This window comes from Dama dama, chromosome 13 (assembly GCF_033118175.1).
Source record: "Dama dama isolate Ldn47 chromosome 13, ASM3311817v1, whole genome shotgun sequence".
Lineage (NCBI taxonomy): Eukaryota > Metazoa > Chordata > Mammalia > Artiodactyla > Cervidae > Dama > Dama dama.
Genome location: NC_083693.1, coordinates 62586439 through 62602094, shown reverse-complemented (window position 1 = coordinate 62602094; position 15656 = coordinate 62586439). Strand labels below are relative to the sequence as shown.

At 39.1% G+C, this 15656-nt stretch overlaps 1 protein-coding gene across 5 annotated transcripts in view; it reads left to right on the top strand.

Moving 5' to 3' along the window:
- The window catches only part of TP53BP1 (tumor protein p53 binding protein 1), an 88607-nt gene that overhangs the window by 32109 nt on the left and 40842 nt on the right, over positions 1 to 15656 (top strand). For 4 of the 5 annotated variants that reach the window (XM_061159239.1, XM_061159240.1, XM_061159241.1 and 1 more), the window contains exons 9-12: positions 1336 to 1465; positions 2174 to 2268; positions 4808 to 5013; positions 11845 to 13171. In XM_061159239.1, coding sequence (XP_061015222.1) covers positions 1336 to 1465; positions 2174 to 2268; positions 4808 to 5013; positions 11845 to 13171 — 1758 coding nt within the window. The remainder of the gene's footprint in view (positions 1 to 1335; positions 1466 to 2173; positions 2269 to 4807; positions 5014 to 11844; positions 13172 to 15656) is intronic. The other variant, XM_061159242.1, reaches the window with a different exon arrangement.

Here is a 15656-nt window from a genome sequence, read left to right as displayed (position 1 = left end):
ATTGCTATTTAACATGTTAGCATGACTTTCTCTTTTGGAAATGGAGATATTGAATAATAATAACTAATAATGTAGCAGATTTAATGTTATGGACTGAGTAGCTATTTCTCTTATCATAAATCTTCAAATGTTAAATAATATGATAATTAAGTGAAGATTTTTATATTCACCTGGGTAACAGTCTACTTATTCATCAGTTTATTAGTTCATATATGACAAATAGGAAGTTATGATCTAGCAGAAAGAACATAATACTTTCAGAAGACTAGAATGATATTTGTTTCAGATTTTGTTAACCCCCACCAGTGCCCTGTTGTGCAAGCTCACAGGGCCAAAAAGCTTTAGTCATAATCAGCAAATTATGATGTACTGGTAGTAAGTAGGGAAGAAGAGAAGGTTATATTCCTTTACTATGTTGTGAATGTGTGTAGGACATACAGAGGGTCACCATGAAGCCTTTTCTGGTCTCTCACTAAAGTTACAAGGTTGTGTTTAAGAAATTTCTTTATTTTTGCAATTAAAAAAATATCAGATACTCGGTTCATTGCTAAGGAGAAGGGACCCACAGGAGACTCTTCATAGTACAAATCACTAATAGCTGCTCATATATCTTTTTACTTATGCATTAGTGTTTTTTCTCTCCTTTGAGGAGCCCAGGTTCTAATCATGAAAATTGCTGCCTTCATATTATCAGGTGTCATGCATATTGTTTTGATTTCTCTCATCTGCATCATGGCATGAACTTTACTTCACCTTAGGTAGAACTTGAAATAAAAGACTCGCTTACTGCAATAGAAACATCACAAGAAAGAGCAGCCAAGGAGAGGTTTAAGGATTCTGGCTTTTCTTCTCCAAGCTTCGATCATTATGGAAAGGACTAAGGAGTTCTTTTTGTCAATTCTTTTTTAAAGAAATTAATAATTTATTAGGGAGGGGAGTGTTTAATGGTTACTCAAGATTTGTGTTAGAATGGCATTCCGTTTTGTTAGTTGCTCAGTTGTGTCTGACTCTGTGACCCCATGGACTGTAGCCCACCAGACTCCTCTGTCCATGGAATTCTCCAGGCAAGAATACGGGAATTGGTAGCCATTCCCATCTCCAGGGGAATCTTCCCCACTCAGGGATTGAACGCTGGTCTGCATTGCAGGCAGATTCTTTGCATTCATTAATTGGACTGCAATTAGAAAATAGTTGTTGCCTTCGTGGCAGCCACCCATCCACATGGGTGGATATAAGAATATTACTCTTTTTGTAGTACTGAGTTTTTTTGTTTTTTGACAGTTCAGTAATGTCAATATGAGAAGTAAATGCAACTGGAATTTTTTTTTTTCTCAGTGGCTTCTGATGGTTGCTCTACTCCTTTAAGGGAGGAAGGTGGGTGTTCTCTGGCCGCCACACCTGCTACCACTTTGCACCTCCTGCAGCTCTCTGGTCAGAGATCCCTTGTTCAGGAGAGTCTTTCCACGTGAGTAAGCCGAAAATAGCCCTTTCAGGAAAACATGTGCCTCATGGTCTTAAGGCTAAGGTTGATAGAACTAAAATTGGTAGTTCAGAAGTCTTTTGAAGCAAAGAAGTAAACTCTAGGCTTAAGAATTTGGGGGAATAAGAACTTAGTGGAATTATTGAAGGCAGGTGGATCTGCTTTCCCATTTGGAGCCCAAAGGTTTCACCAGCGAAGAAATTGCCCAGTTATTTAGAGACTCTTACATGTCTAAAATAAGCTGCTTGCTTCTCCATTTGACTAACAGTTCTTCCCATTTAATGGCATAGGGGTGCAGAAGGGGTTATGCTAGAGTTGATAATAATTGGATTTCTTTATCTGTGTGCAGGAGTGAATATTTGTCTCACATCTGCAGTTGAATGGTTTTTTTTTTTTAGCACTTTCTCATCGTGCTTTTCAGTCATAATGTCCTTGTATCCTATCAGTTACTTTCTTTTGTAATTATATTGCTTTTCCCATAATCTTTTTTTTAATTCTCATTTTGGATATGTCTGGTATGAGAAATAGTTATTGAAGTATTACTCATGGCTCTTCTACCAATCTCAGCTGTTTGAGAGAAATACTATTAAGTATTGTCTGAATGACTTAGATATTTTTGTTATTGAGAAGTAGAAAACAAATGGAAAACTGTGGCTGTGGTGAAATAACCTGTGATTCTCTCTTTACATAAAGGAATTCCTCAGATCTTGTTGCTCCTTCCCCTGATGCTTTCCGATCCACCCCCTTTATCGTTCCTAGCAGTCCCACAGAGCAAGAAGGGAGAAAAGGTGAGCTCTCTTGATCTGTCTGTTGATCTCAGATTAGAAGTGGAGTAGCTCTTCTGCCATGCAGAGTGTATTGTTTCTTTGTACGTTAGAATACTGAGAGCTGAACTATTTACTAGGACTCAAGTCTAACCTTCAGCGTTGTGGTCTAGTGTGAAGTGCTCTCCTCAGTTCTTTGCTCTTCTCGCACTGATTTTTCTGAGTTCTGTATTGACAATTTTTGAAATGACCCTTATGGGAAAATTGTTAAAGTTGAACTCAAATGAATTAATATAATGAAGAATTTTATTACTATTGGCCTAATGGTTTCCAACAACATGGTAACATGTTCCTAGTCAGAGGGAACCAAACATTGGTTCTTTTGTTCTTTACAGGCTATTTTGCTATTATCGAAGCAGTTTTAGCCGGAGTGGTTAGGGGCAGGTGGTAGAAATTTTGACTTCATTCCCTTCCTCCTTTGAGGACCTAGTGATTTTATATTACTTTATTCACAGGAGAGATTTCTTTTTTACCTATGTTATTATCTAAACCTCTTTTGCCCTGTTCTAGTCACTCAAGATATTTCAAATTCCTCCTCCTATATAAAGCCTTTTCCAGTGAATTCCATGATTTTTTTCCTTTTCCTTCTTTCACATAGCAATAATGGTACAATAGCCAATATTTATTGAATGCTTAGTTTATGTCAGGCACTGTTCTTTGTGTTTCTCTTAGGTTCTAGGTGCTTTTCTTTGTGTGTATTTTTTTTTTTTTTTAATTCCTCACAACAGTTCTGAGAAGTAGGTGTTACTTTTATCCCCATTTTACAGATAAGAAAATGGAGGCACAGAGATTTCACAGCTAAGTCATAGAGTCAGGATTTGAACTTGGGCACCTACCACCAAAGCCTGTGTTAATGGGTTTTAATTTACCTGTGACAGAATTTAATCTTAGACTTTTCTTCTGTCACAGAGTTTGTGTCTGGTTATTTTCTCTTGAAATCAATGTAGGTGTATCCAAGTGGACTAATACCATTCTAAGCATAATAGGATTAGATACTTTCAGTGAAAAATAAAAGTGAATCCATTCTATTGATGCAAAAAATACTGTTAATTCAAATTAAATTTGGTTTATCCTTGATCTTATTTTTTTCTATCTGTAGTGTGAACACTGAAGATATGTAAAAAATATATTAAAAATGCTTTCTCACTGACTGTAAACATAGTACTTACAGTAGAAAGTTTGGAAAGCATATGGGAAAGTAATGAGAAGAAAATAAAAATCACCTGTGATACCACAACCCACATGTAATTAGTATTTGGATATTCTTATTTCCTTTCAGAGTTTTTCTATGCATGAATATAAAGAAGTATGTTTACAGATTTGGGATCATGTTATGTCATATGATTCTGTGTTCTTTTTTTTTTTTTTCATGTAACATATTGTATTCTCCCTTGTCAATTATATTTTAGATTTAATGTATTTGCTTAATATGTGCATAACTGTGGGACTGTGTATGCTTTTTGTATTTTTTTTTAATGTCTAAGAATATTAACCTAAAGCCTTTTTTTATGTAGCGCTTAGAACAGTCCTTAATAAGTGCTTTTTTATGGTGATGAAGATCAAAAGATATAATGAAATTACTTAACACAGCTGTGGTAGTGTAATAACGGGCTGCAGCACCAGTTCCCAAACCTGTCTCGATTGGAGTGTGCATGTGACATCAAGCAAAGCAGCAGGCATAGATAGGCATTGAGGTGGGGGGAGCTGGGAGCCTGATTATAGGGAAACACTAAATGGTGTAGGTAGTATGTGAGAGTGGTCTAAAGGGAAGCCTGTTTGGGGCTTCAAGTTGTAAGATAGGGGAACAAGGGTTGATGAATCAAATGCCTAGCCAGCTAGGCTGACTCAGGAAGGTCCTGTTAGCCTATAGGTGGATAGAGTACTATGGGAAAGCAGTATTTTGTGTTTTGTTTGTATGTTTCCCTCCTGAGCAGTTTGTCCCAGGATTAGTGTCCTGTATTTAGTTCTTTAATAAATTGTTACTGACTGACATTGATAGATTTTTTCCCCCTCCTCTATTTGTCCTAGCATCCACCTCTGCACCTAACAGTTGTTAATACAAATAAAATGAGTTCATACCTCTCTAGATGTGTACTTAGAGTGGTGAGCAAGTTCACTGCCTTTCAAGGCCCGTGGTTAAATTAGATGCCGTTAATCTGGGTGTTCCTGAGCAAAGTATGAAAACTGAATTATAATCAGGAAAGGGGCTCAGAGGAACCAAGTTAATTTGCTATCTGATAGACGGATGGGTGTCCCTAGATGAACCCTGTTTTAATTTAAGGCTATTTAAGGAGTGTGGACTTCCCTCCCCTGGGGGAATAAAGTATTGCTAGATTTCTAGGACTCAGTCTTCTATTAACCTATCAGTTTTTCTAAAAATCAAGTCACTGTTTTGTTTTTTTTTTTAGGAATGAATATATCTGAGTATAATTACTAGGTATTGGAACATGAATAGTACTGATGAATGCTTCTTTCTCAATTTGTTTTCACTATTTTAAACTAGATGAGCCAATGGATATGTCAGTGTTATCTGAAGGAGGAGAGTCTTTTCAGAAGAAACTCCAAGGTGATGAGCCAGCAGAGATGGAAAACCCCCCTGTCCCCCCTGAGCCCACTATATCACCACAAGCCTCAACACCAGTATCTCAGAGCACACCAGTCTTCACTCCGGGTTCACTTCCTATTCCGTCCCAGCCTGAGTTTTCCCATGTGAGTATTGTAGAATAAGCTTTTTCCTCCTGACGTCTCTTTTTAAGCAACTGTATTGAGGTATAATTTACAATCCATAAAACCCACCCATTTTGTGTGTGGTTTAGTGATATTTTAGTGAATTTATGGACTTGTGGGAGGTGGTGAAGGACAGGGAAGCCTGGCATGCTGCAGTCCGTGGGGTTGCAGAGTCAGACGCAGCTGAGCGACTGAGCAGCGACAGTAGCAACAGACTTGTGCACCTGTCATGATAATCTAGCTTTAGAACATTTCCAGAGTCACCTAATATCTGATGTACTTCTTATGTTTAAGTTTTCTAGTATGTCTTTAAACTTCTTGAAATGTTACTTTGAAATTGAAAGGTAGCATTAATCATTATTCTAGCTTAATGCCACAAACTTCTCACTAAATCAACCCTAGGCTTTCTACCAACTGTTATAATGAAAATTTCTTTTCAAGATGTTCAAGGGCCTCAAGCTTCTTTTTGAAGAAACCACTTTTGGGAGCCTCCTGATTTCTAATCTGTGCTATTGCCTTCTATCCCGGTACAGAATTGTCAACCTCCCTTTCATTGTCTTTGGAGATTGTCCTTACCTGTCTTTGTGTTGGATTCCTCTTGGGCTCCATGTCTTCGTGCTTGATTTATGCCCTCATTTTGGTGGAGGACATTCTTTAGTAGTAGCAGACTTTCTACTCTCATACTTGATTCATAGTTTGTAAGAGTATAGAATTTTATGTTGGAAATAGTTTTCCTTTAAACTTTTTGAGAGCATTGCTTCACCATCTTCAAAGTTCCATTGTTGCTGTTGAGAAGTGTGGCCAGTTTGATTTTTGTTTTTAGTATTTATTTATTGATTTGGCTGCACTGGGTCTTAGTCGCACATGGGATCTATATGGTGGCATATGGGTTTAGTTGCCCTGCAGCATATGGAATCTTGGTTCTCCAGCCAGAGATTGAACCCGAATCCCCTGCATTGCAAGGAGGATTCTTAACCACTCAACCACCGGGGAAGTCCCTGTCCAGTTTGATTTTGATCTTTAATATGTGAGCTGTTATTTTTCCTTACTGGAATCTTGTAGCATTTTCTCTTTTATCCCCAGTGTTCTAAACTTCCAGATCCTTGACATAAGTCTGTTTTTATTTTGTATTCGTTAGTTCTCTCAATCTAGAAAGTCAAGTTGTTCATTTCAGGGACGTTTAATTATTTAATTTCTTCCCCTTTGTTTTTTTTTTTTTTTTTTTTTTAATGGAATACTTATTGTTTGGGTATTCAAACTCCTAGAATAGTCTTGTAGTTTTATTTTTATTATTTTATGCCCTACTTCCCATCTCTCTCTCCTTTTGTTTTAACTTTCTGGATGATTTCCTCAACTGGTTTTTTTTTTTTAATTAAAAAGCCCTCACTTTATTGAGATTTAACTCACGCACCATATTGTTCAGCCTTTTTAAGTATACGGTTGGGTGGTTTTTAGTATAAACTGTGCAGTTATTCACGACAATCTAATTTTATTTTATTTTTTTATATAGTCCTTTAGTTTTATTTATTTATTTTTCCCCAATTATTTTTATTAGTTGGAGGCTAATTACTTTACAATATTGTAGTGGTTTTTGCCATACATTGACATGAATCGGCCATGGATTTACATGTGTTCCCCATCCTGATCCCCCCTCCCACCTCCCTCCCCATCCCGTCCCTCTGGGTCATCCCAGTGTACCACCCCGAGCACTTGTCTCATGCATCCAACCTGGACTGGCGATCTGTTTCACCCTTGATAATATACATGTTTCAATGCTGTTCTCTCAGATCATCCCACCCTCACCTTCTCCCATAGAGTCCAAAAGTCTGTTCTGTATGTCTGTGTCTCTTTCTGTCTTGCATATAGGGTTATCGTTACCATCTTTCTAAATTCCATATATATGCATTAGTATGCTGTATTGGTGTTTATCTTTCTGGCTTCACTCTGTATAATGGACTCCAGTTTTATCCATCTCATTAGAACTGATTCAAATGAGTTCTTTTTAATGGCTGAATAATATTCCATTGTGTATATGTACCACAGCTTGCTTATCCATTCGTCTGCTGATGGGCATCTAGGTTGCTTCCATGTCCTGGCTATTATAAACAGTACTGCGATGAACATTGGGGTGCACGTGTCTCTTTCAGATCTGGTTTCCTCAGTGTGTATGCCCAGGAGTGGGATTGCTGGGTCATATGGCAGACAATCTAATTTTAGAACATTTTCATCACACACAGCCCTTCCAATCAAAAGACCCCATGCTTATTAACCATCATTTCCATTTCCCCTACTCCTAGCCAATCACTAATCTACTTTGTGTCTCTGACTTTGCCTGCTCTGGGTATTTCATATACAGTAAGTGGAATTACACAATTTGTGATTGGTTTCTTCGGTGTAATATTTTCACAGTTCATGTGTGTTGTGGTATGTATTAGAACTTTATTCCTTTTTATTTTGAATAATAACTATGTGTGTACATACCACATTTTATTCATCCATTTATCAGATGATGAACATTTGGATTGTTACCCCCTTTTTGGTTATTATAAACAATGCTATGTACATTCATGCACAAGTTTCTCTGTGAATGTGTGTTTTTATTTCTATTATATGTAATCATAATTTATTTCTCTCATTATATATAATTAGGAGTGCAATTACCAGGTTTAACCATCTTTTAACCTTTCTCTGCGCTATTAATTTCTACTCTTGGGTTTTTAATTTCTATACTTCTTTTTTTTTCTCAAATGTTCTCCCTTTTAAAAAAAGATTAGCATTTTGTCATTTTATGGGTATACTATCTTATCTCCCTAATGATATTAATAGTAGTTTTTGAGAAGTTTTCTCCCTGTAATGGTCACTATTTCTTCAAATAGATTTTAGTTTTGTTAGTTGTATGTTTCACTTTTAAATTAGAGGCTTTCCTCTAATTTAAGAGCGTGATGGTAAATCCTTGATTGTCCACCTCCTTTAAGAGTGAAATCCTAGAAAACTGATTAGAAGTTCTGAATTAGTGGTTGGTGCTTCTTGTTTCTGGTATTTACTGTAGTGTTATCTGTAGGGCCGTTTCTGGGGTCTCCTAATGTCAGTATCTTGATTTATCTCATCTTGTTCAGGTTCCCTCTTGTCTGCAATTACTTTAGAAATCTATGATGAAAGGGGACTGGGAGTGTTGAGAGACAGGTGTAGGTTCTATTCAATGTCAATTTTCATTTAACCTCCCTATTTCCAGTATGGTACTTTCTAATAACTGCCCCCTGTCCTCCAGTTCAGGGATGTTCTGTTTTACTCTCTCCAGGGAGGACAAGGGCCAGGGAGAGAGGATCTGGGGATTAAACTGCTTCTTAAATAGATTTCCAGCCAGCCAGTCAGTCCTCCTGATTTTAGCTCTGCCCTCATCACCACTTCCGGAGTTACCTGGGTTGCTGCCAAGTCCTGAATCTTTTTTGGGGCATGGTGATTCTGCGGTGTAATTTGGGTTACATCTTAGCTTTCTCCACTGCTGTCTTAGGAATTAAGTTTTCACTAGTCTGCTGAATAGATGACCACTCTTCTAAAATTTTACTGTGGTTATCTTTTCTTTGTGTTCTTTTTCTTGAAAATTTATTTATTTTTTTTAAATTGGCTGTACCATTTCCTTAGTGGGATTTTGGAAAAAAGTTAATCTATGTATTAAATCCGTTGTTTTTATTTGGAAGCTCCATACTTTTTCATTGTGTATCAAACTCCTTATGTTATTCTTAATGGCTCACCTTTGTACATCTGGTTTTTTTTTTTCTGTACATTGGTTATGGGAGTCCAAGTCAACCTAATTTTGATGTTGTAAGATCTGTTTGTTTATAATAAAATGATTACTCAAGAGAAAACTGAGATAAAGGTAATTTCATGTATTTCTTTCTTTTTTTCCCTAATATATTTGTTAACTGCATAGCCTTTTTGATCCTTCACCAGGGTGTGAGGGCTGAGGAGAGGATTAGCAGAAAATAGTTTGATATTTAACACTTTCTCATTCTTGATACACATACAGACAATTTTATTAGTGGCTTTTAAACTCTGTGTGAGACCAGTTTTTGACTGCTTGAGTACTATGGATTTAGGTCTGTATTGAGTCTAGACTGGTTGACTCATTGATCAAAGTCCTGACAGTTCTTCATTAGTCTTTATTCAGAGCCCTGAGGGTTTTTTTTTTTTCCCCCACTTAACTTTATTCTGACTAAGCCTTCAGAGATTATTAGGGGCCAGATACTAGATCCAGTCAGCCTTTAAGAAATAAAGTTTATTGTTAGGCTGGTTAGCCCCTGAAATTTTACTTTGCTGACAGAAATTATACATATATTGAAAAAATTCTGTAAAAAAATCACATAAATATTTACTTTGATAACTCTTAAAGCATATTCAGAATGGGGGCAACTGCTTAATGGGTATCAGATTTCCTTTTGGAGTGATGAAGATGTTTTCAGAGTAGATAGAGGTGGTGGTTGCACATTGTAAATGCTCACTTTGAGGTAGTTATTTTTATATGAGTTTGACTTTCAAAAACAACTGTTATTTATAATTTTATTAGCAATGTCTTATCTATAAGCCTTTGTGAATTGACTGACTTTTTGTTTAAAAAAATACATAATTTCTTATAAAATGTGTGTAACATACAAAAAAGTGAAACTAAGATCATCAGTTATCCTGTCTCAAATAACTGCTTGTAACTTTTTAATGGTATGTATTATTAATAACTTAAAAAACATGGAAATTATGTAAAAGTGTATAGACCACAATAAAATATATATTCATATACTTCTTTAACTAGAAAATGTTTCTATTTAATGCATAGCCTGTTTTTCTATATATTTTTTTAATAGTCATGTACAATTTTATGTAAGTTATAAAGTCTTCCATCGTGTTAGGTGTATCATAATTTTTAAATGAATCTCCTACCTGTAGATATTTAGGATATTTCATATTGTTGCCTTTTCTAAATAATTTTAGTATTGAACAGCATTGTAGCTAAATCTCAGTGTATTTTCATCAAATAATTTCCTGGAAATGGAATTATTTTGTTTAGAAGTATATAAGGTTTCAAGGCTGTTGTGGATTGTCAAATTGCCATTAGAAATGTTGAACCAATTTTATGCAGGAGTATATGAACCTGAAAGGGTAAATAGACCAAACATTAAAATATCAGAAGTTAATGAATGCACAGAATGTTTGGCAACATACTTTGATTCTCTTAAAAATCATAGGAAATGAATGCCTTACCAGCTATGTCTAGGGCTTTTTAGCATTTATGTTGAGCAAAACAACACCCTAAATGTAAATTCTTACATAAAAACATTAAGCTTTGAGTTAAATTTTTTTTAAGATGTTATTTACATAAAATGAGACTGCCATTTTAAGTGTATAGTTTGATGAATTTTGGTAGTTGTATACAAATGTGTAACCATCATCCCCATCGAAGGATGGAGCAGTTTCCTCACCCTAAAAAGCTTCTTCATAATCCTTTACAATTGATCCCTCCTCGCACCCTCCCGATACCCTCTTCTACCCTGGGCAACCCGTCATCTGCCTTCCATCACTACAGTTTTGTCTTTTCAAGAATTTCTTATAATTGGAATGATAAGTGTATGATGATTTGTGTGAGTTTTTTAGCCTAGCTAATTTTTGAGATTCATTCACGTTCTGGCATGTATTAATATTTTAATCCTTTTTATTGTTGAGTACTATTCTGTGATATGGATATCCCCAATTTATTCACCTCTTGATGAACATTTGGGTTGCTTCTAGTTTTTGGATGTTTGATACTGCTGTGAACATTTGTGTACACATCTTCGTGTGGACTTATGATTTTATTTCTTTGAGGTTAATAACTACAAGTACAATTTCTGGATCGTATTGTAACACTAATGTATGTTTAGCTTTGTAAGATAGAACCGAACTGTCTTCCTCAGTGGTGGTAGCTTTTGCATTGCCACCAGCAGTTTGACAGTTGTAGTTGTTCCACATCCTCACCAACAGGATGTGATCTTACTACTGCCTTCAGCCTTCCATGTTGGTGTGTAGTGGTGTCTGTTGACTAATGTGATTATCATAAACTTTGCATTTTAACATTTGCTTTGTGAGTGCCAGCACGTTTTGAAATAGTGGGACATGAAATAAGAACAGGCATACCTCATTTCATTGTGCTTTGTAGATAATTTGTTTTTTCACCAATAGAAGATTTGTGGCAATCCAGAATTGTCAGTCGATGTTTAGTATTTAAAAAAAATTTTTTTTAATTACGGTATGTACATCTTTTAAAGACACAATGCAATTACACACTTAGACTGCATAGTTTAAACATTTATGTACACTGAGAAGCCTAAAAACCTGTGTGACTTGCTTTATTGTGGTGGTCTGGAACTGAACCTGCAGTATCTCTGAGTTACGCCAATATGTGTTCCCACTTTGTGAGACCTGAAGTGGACTGTGTAGGCTTATGTTCACGTGATTCGTACGTGATTAACGGCCCATCATACAGGGTATGGCGTGGTTTTAGTAGTGATACGCAGTAAATTTAAGTGTTTTTCTACCTACTTGAATACTTGTAGGTTTTTGTTTGGATTGTGCTTATTCTAGATCAATGATTCACAAGAACAGCATTAAACATTGCCTTGTGTTGATGAAAAAAAGACTGGTGATTATGACTTGTATTTCTGAGGTTATGGCCCTAGAGTTTTAAAGTTCTTGTGTAACTGATTTAGAAATTTTAGAATTGAAGGACTAGGTATAAAAGAAATACGATTATGAAGGAATGATTATTTGTCTGTTTTTGTTCTTTAGGATATCTTCATTCCATCTCCAAGTTTGGAAGAACGATCAAGTGATGAGAAGAAGGGTAGAGATTTGCATAGTTCATCTTTGACTGTTGAGTGTTCTAAAGCTTCAGAGACTGAACCAAAGAATTCCACTGAGGATCTGGGACTTTCTTTGACAGGGGATTCTTGTAAGTTAATGCTTTCTACAAGTGAGTATAGCCAGTCCCCAAAGATAGAAAGCTTGAGTTCTCACAGGATTGATGAAGATGGAGAAAATACACAGATTGAGGATACTGAACCCATGTCTCCGGTTCTCAATTCTAAACTTGTTCGTGCTGAAAATGATAGTATCCTGATTGATCCTGCACAAGAGGGCCAAGTAGAACTGAAGCAGAATGATGATAAAGCAAAGGGGGATAACACAGAAACCAGGGATGACATTAGTATTTTATCTGCCAGTTGCAAAGGCAGAGAAGAACCTGTAGCGGAAGACGTTTGTATTGATCTCACTTGTGATTCAGGTAGTCAGGCGGTTCCCTCTCCAGCTACTCGATCTGAGGCACTCTCAAGTGTGTTAGATCAGGAGGAAGCTATAGAAATTAAAGAACATCATCCGGAGGAGGGGTCTTCAGGGTCTGAGGTGGAAGAAATCCCTGAGACGCCTTGTGAAAGTCAATGCGAGGAGCCCAAAGAAGAAAATACAGAGAGTGTCACATTGCATCTTTCTCTGACTGAAACTCAGTCACAAGGGCTGGGTCTTCGGAAGGAAGTCCCCAAACAAGAATGCCAGGAAGCTATGGAAGTTGAAGCCAGTGTGATAAGTATTGATTCTCCCCAGAAGCTTCCAGTACTTGAACAGGAATTGGAACATAAGGATCAGGAAGCATGGGAAGAAGCTACTTCAGAGGACTCGAGTGTTGTCATTGTAGATGTGAAGGAACCATCTCCCAGAGTTGATGTCTCTTCTGAACCTTTAGAGGGAGTGGAGAAATGCTCAGATTCTCAGTCGTGGGAGGATGATGCCCCAGAAATAGAACCGTGTACTGAGAATAGAGCAGATATCCAAGAAGAAAAGAGTGCAGAGTATGAAGGAGATCAGAAGTCAGTGACTGCAGAAAAGGAACCTGTAGAGGCAGACTCTTCACAGCCTCCTTTGACCTTAGTGAGAGCAGATGGTACTCCAGGACCTGAGCAGGAAATGCAGCAGACCCAACCACAAGAGAGAACCGATAGCACATTAAGGGAAGACTCAAAAGTGGCTAAGGCAGAGCACGTGGACTCAGGTGTCGAGGCCCAGCAACTGGAGAAAGCCTCTGCCCAGGCTTCACAAAGCTTCTGTGAAAGCTCTAGTGGTAAGTGTGATTGTAAATTGTTCTGTGTTTCCAACCAAAGTATAATTTGGAATGGAAGGTAGGCAAGAACTTCATACTTGTTACATCAGGACTGAAAATGAATTTGGATTTATGTTTGTGAGCAGCCAGTAATTAAAATATGGTTTTTTTTCTTTTGTAGCTTTAATTATTTGTGGAATCAGAGACCATTTGAGGTTTTTATCAGCTTTAGAACTCAGGTGTAATTAGCATGAATTTTCTAAGTATTTAGAAAATTGTACCAATCTGGTATTTTCTACTTAAGTCCCAGCCTTGCTCCATATTTTTATATTTCGACAGTGGCCTTAAAGTACAGGGACCTTTTTTGATTACCTTACACAGTTAAATCATGTTCTAAAAAAGCGTGGTGGTTTCTTCCTTACGGGTATTCAGTTTCTGACATTGGTTCAACGTATATACATCTTAAACCTTTAACTGGGAAAGTTGTAGTTTGTGTGCTTTGTCTATTTTATTTTTTAAAAGTTTCATTTATTTTTGGCTGTGCTGGGTCTTTGTTGCTTTGCTGGGCTTTCAGTAGTTGTGGTGAGCAGGCTTCTCGTGGTGGCTTCTCTTGTTGCAAAGCACTGGCTCTAGGGTGCCCAGGCCTCAGTAGTTCTAGGGTGCCCGGGCCTCAGTAGTTCTAGGGTGCCCGGGCCTCAGTAGTTCTAGGGTGCCCGGGCCTCAGTAGTTCTAGGGTGCCCGGGCCTCAGTAGTTCTAGGGTGCCCGGGCCTCAGTAGCTCTAGGGTGCCCGGGCCTCAGTAGCTCCAGGGTGCTCGGGCCTCAGTAGTTCCAGGGTGCTCGGGCCTCACTAGTTCCAGGGTGCTCGGGCCTCACTAGTTCCAGGGTGCCCGGGCCTCAGTAGTTCTAGGGTGCCCGGGCCTCAGTAGCTCTAGGGTGCCCGGGCCTCAGTAGCTCTAGGGTGCCCGGGCCTCAGTAGCTCTAGGGTGCCCGGGCCTCAGTAGCTCTAGGGTGCCCGGGCCTCAGTAGCTCTAGGGTGCCCGGGCCTCAGTAGCTCTAGGGTGCCCGGGCCTCAGTAGCTCTAGGGTGCCCGGGCCTCAGTAGCTCTAGGGTGCCCGGGCCTCAGTAGCTCTAGGGTGCCCGGGCCTCAGTAGCTCTAGGGTGCCCGGGCCTCAGTAGTTCTAGGGTGCCCGGGCCTCAGTAGCTCTAGGGTGCCCGGGCCTCAGTAGCTCTAGGGTGCCCGGGCCTCAGTAGCTCTAGGGTGCCCGGGCCTCAGTAGCTCTAGGGTGCCCGGGCCTCAGTAGCTCTAGGGTGCCCGGGCCTCAGTAGCTCTAGGGTGCCCGGGCCTCAGTAGTTCTAGGGTGCCCGGGCCTCAGTAGCTCTAGGGTGCCCGGGCCTCAGTAGCTCTAGGGTGCTCGGGCCTCAGTAGCTCTAGGGTGCTCGGGCCTCACTAGTTCCAGGGTGCTCGGGCCTCACTAGTTCCAGGGTGCTCGGGCCTCAGTAGTTCTAGGGTGCCCGGGCCTCAGTAGCTCTAGGGTGCTCGGGCCTCAGTAGTTCCAGGGTGCTCGGGCCTCACTAGTTCCAGGGTGCTCGGGCCTCAGTAGTTCTAGGGTGCTCGGGCCTCAGTAGCTCTAGGGTGCTCGGGCTTCAGCAGTTTCGGCTCATGGGCTCAATAGTTGTGTCGCCTAGTTGCTCCGCATGTGGAATCTTCCCAGACCAGGGACTGAACCCGTGTCCCCTGCATTGGCAGGCAGATTCTTAACCACTGGACCACCAGGAAAGTCCCTTTATCTATTTTATACAGTCCAGAATGAGAATAATAGCTTCTTTCTGAAATATTTCTAGAATATCATGTCTGATATTAGCTGAAAAGAATTCAGACTTTCTGAATGCCCGAAGTCAGTATAATTTAAAAACAAAACAAACCAAAAAACCAAAACACAGACTTAAGAAAGCAAGTTTCTAAAGATAATGGAAATGAGAAGCAGTGTTAAGGTAGCATCATGGCTATTAGTATGGGTGATCATACCTTTGAATGTTCCTGGTTCTAGTTTATACCTCTTGTCTAGGAGTGATTATTAGTACTTTTTTCATCTCAGAATTGCTCCCTTTCATTAGATTTGATGTTCATATTTTTCCCCCCCTTTTAGAACAAGAAATGAAAAGGAGCTGAAAAGGAGGTTAGGGGGTGTTGGGTTCAGTCTCTTCTTCCTAAAGTCATGTGGGTAGTTAATGATTGAAGTGGGACTGGAACCTCAGTCTCCTGATTCCTAAGTCTGTGCTTTTACCTCCTGTAAAAACCGTATGATATGTGCCTTGTCGCTCAGTCGTGTCCAACTCTGAGAGCCCATGGACTGTAGCCTGCCAGGCTCCTCTTGTCCATGGGGATTCTCCAGGCAAGAATACTGGAGTGGGTTGCCATTTCCTCCTCTAGAGGAATCTTCCCAACCCAGGGATGGAACCCAGGTCACCCGCATTGCAGGTAACTTCTTTACCATCTGAGCCACC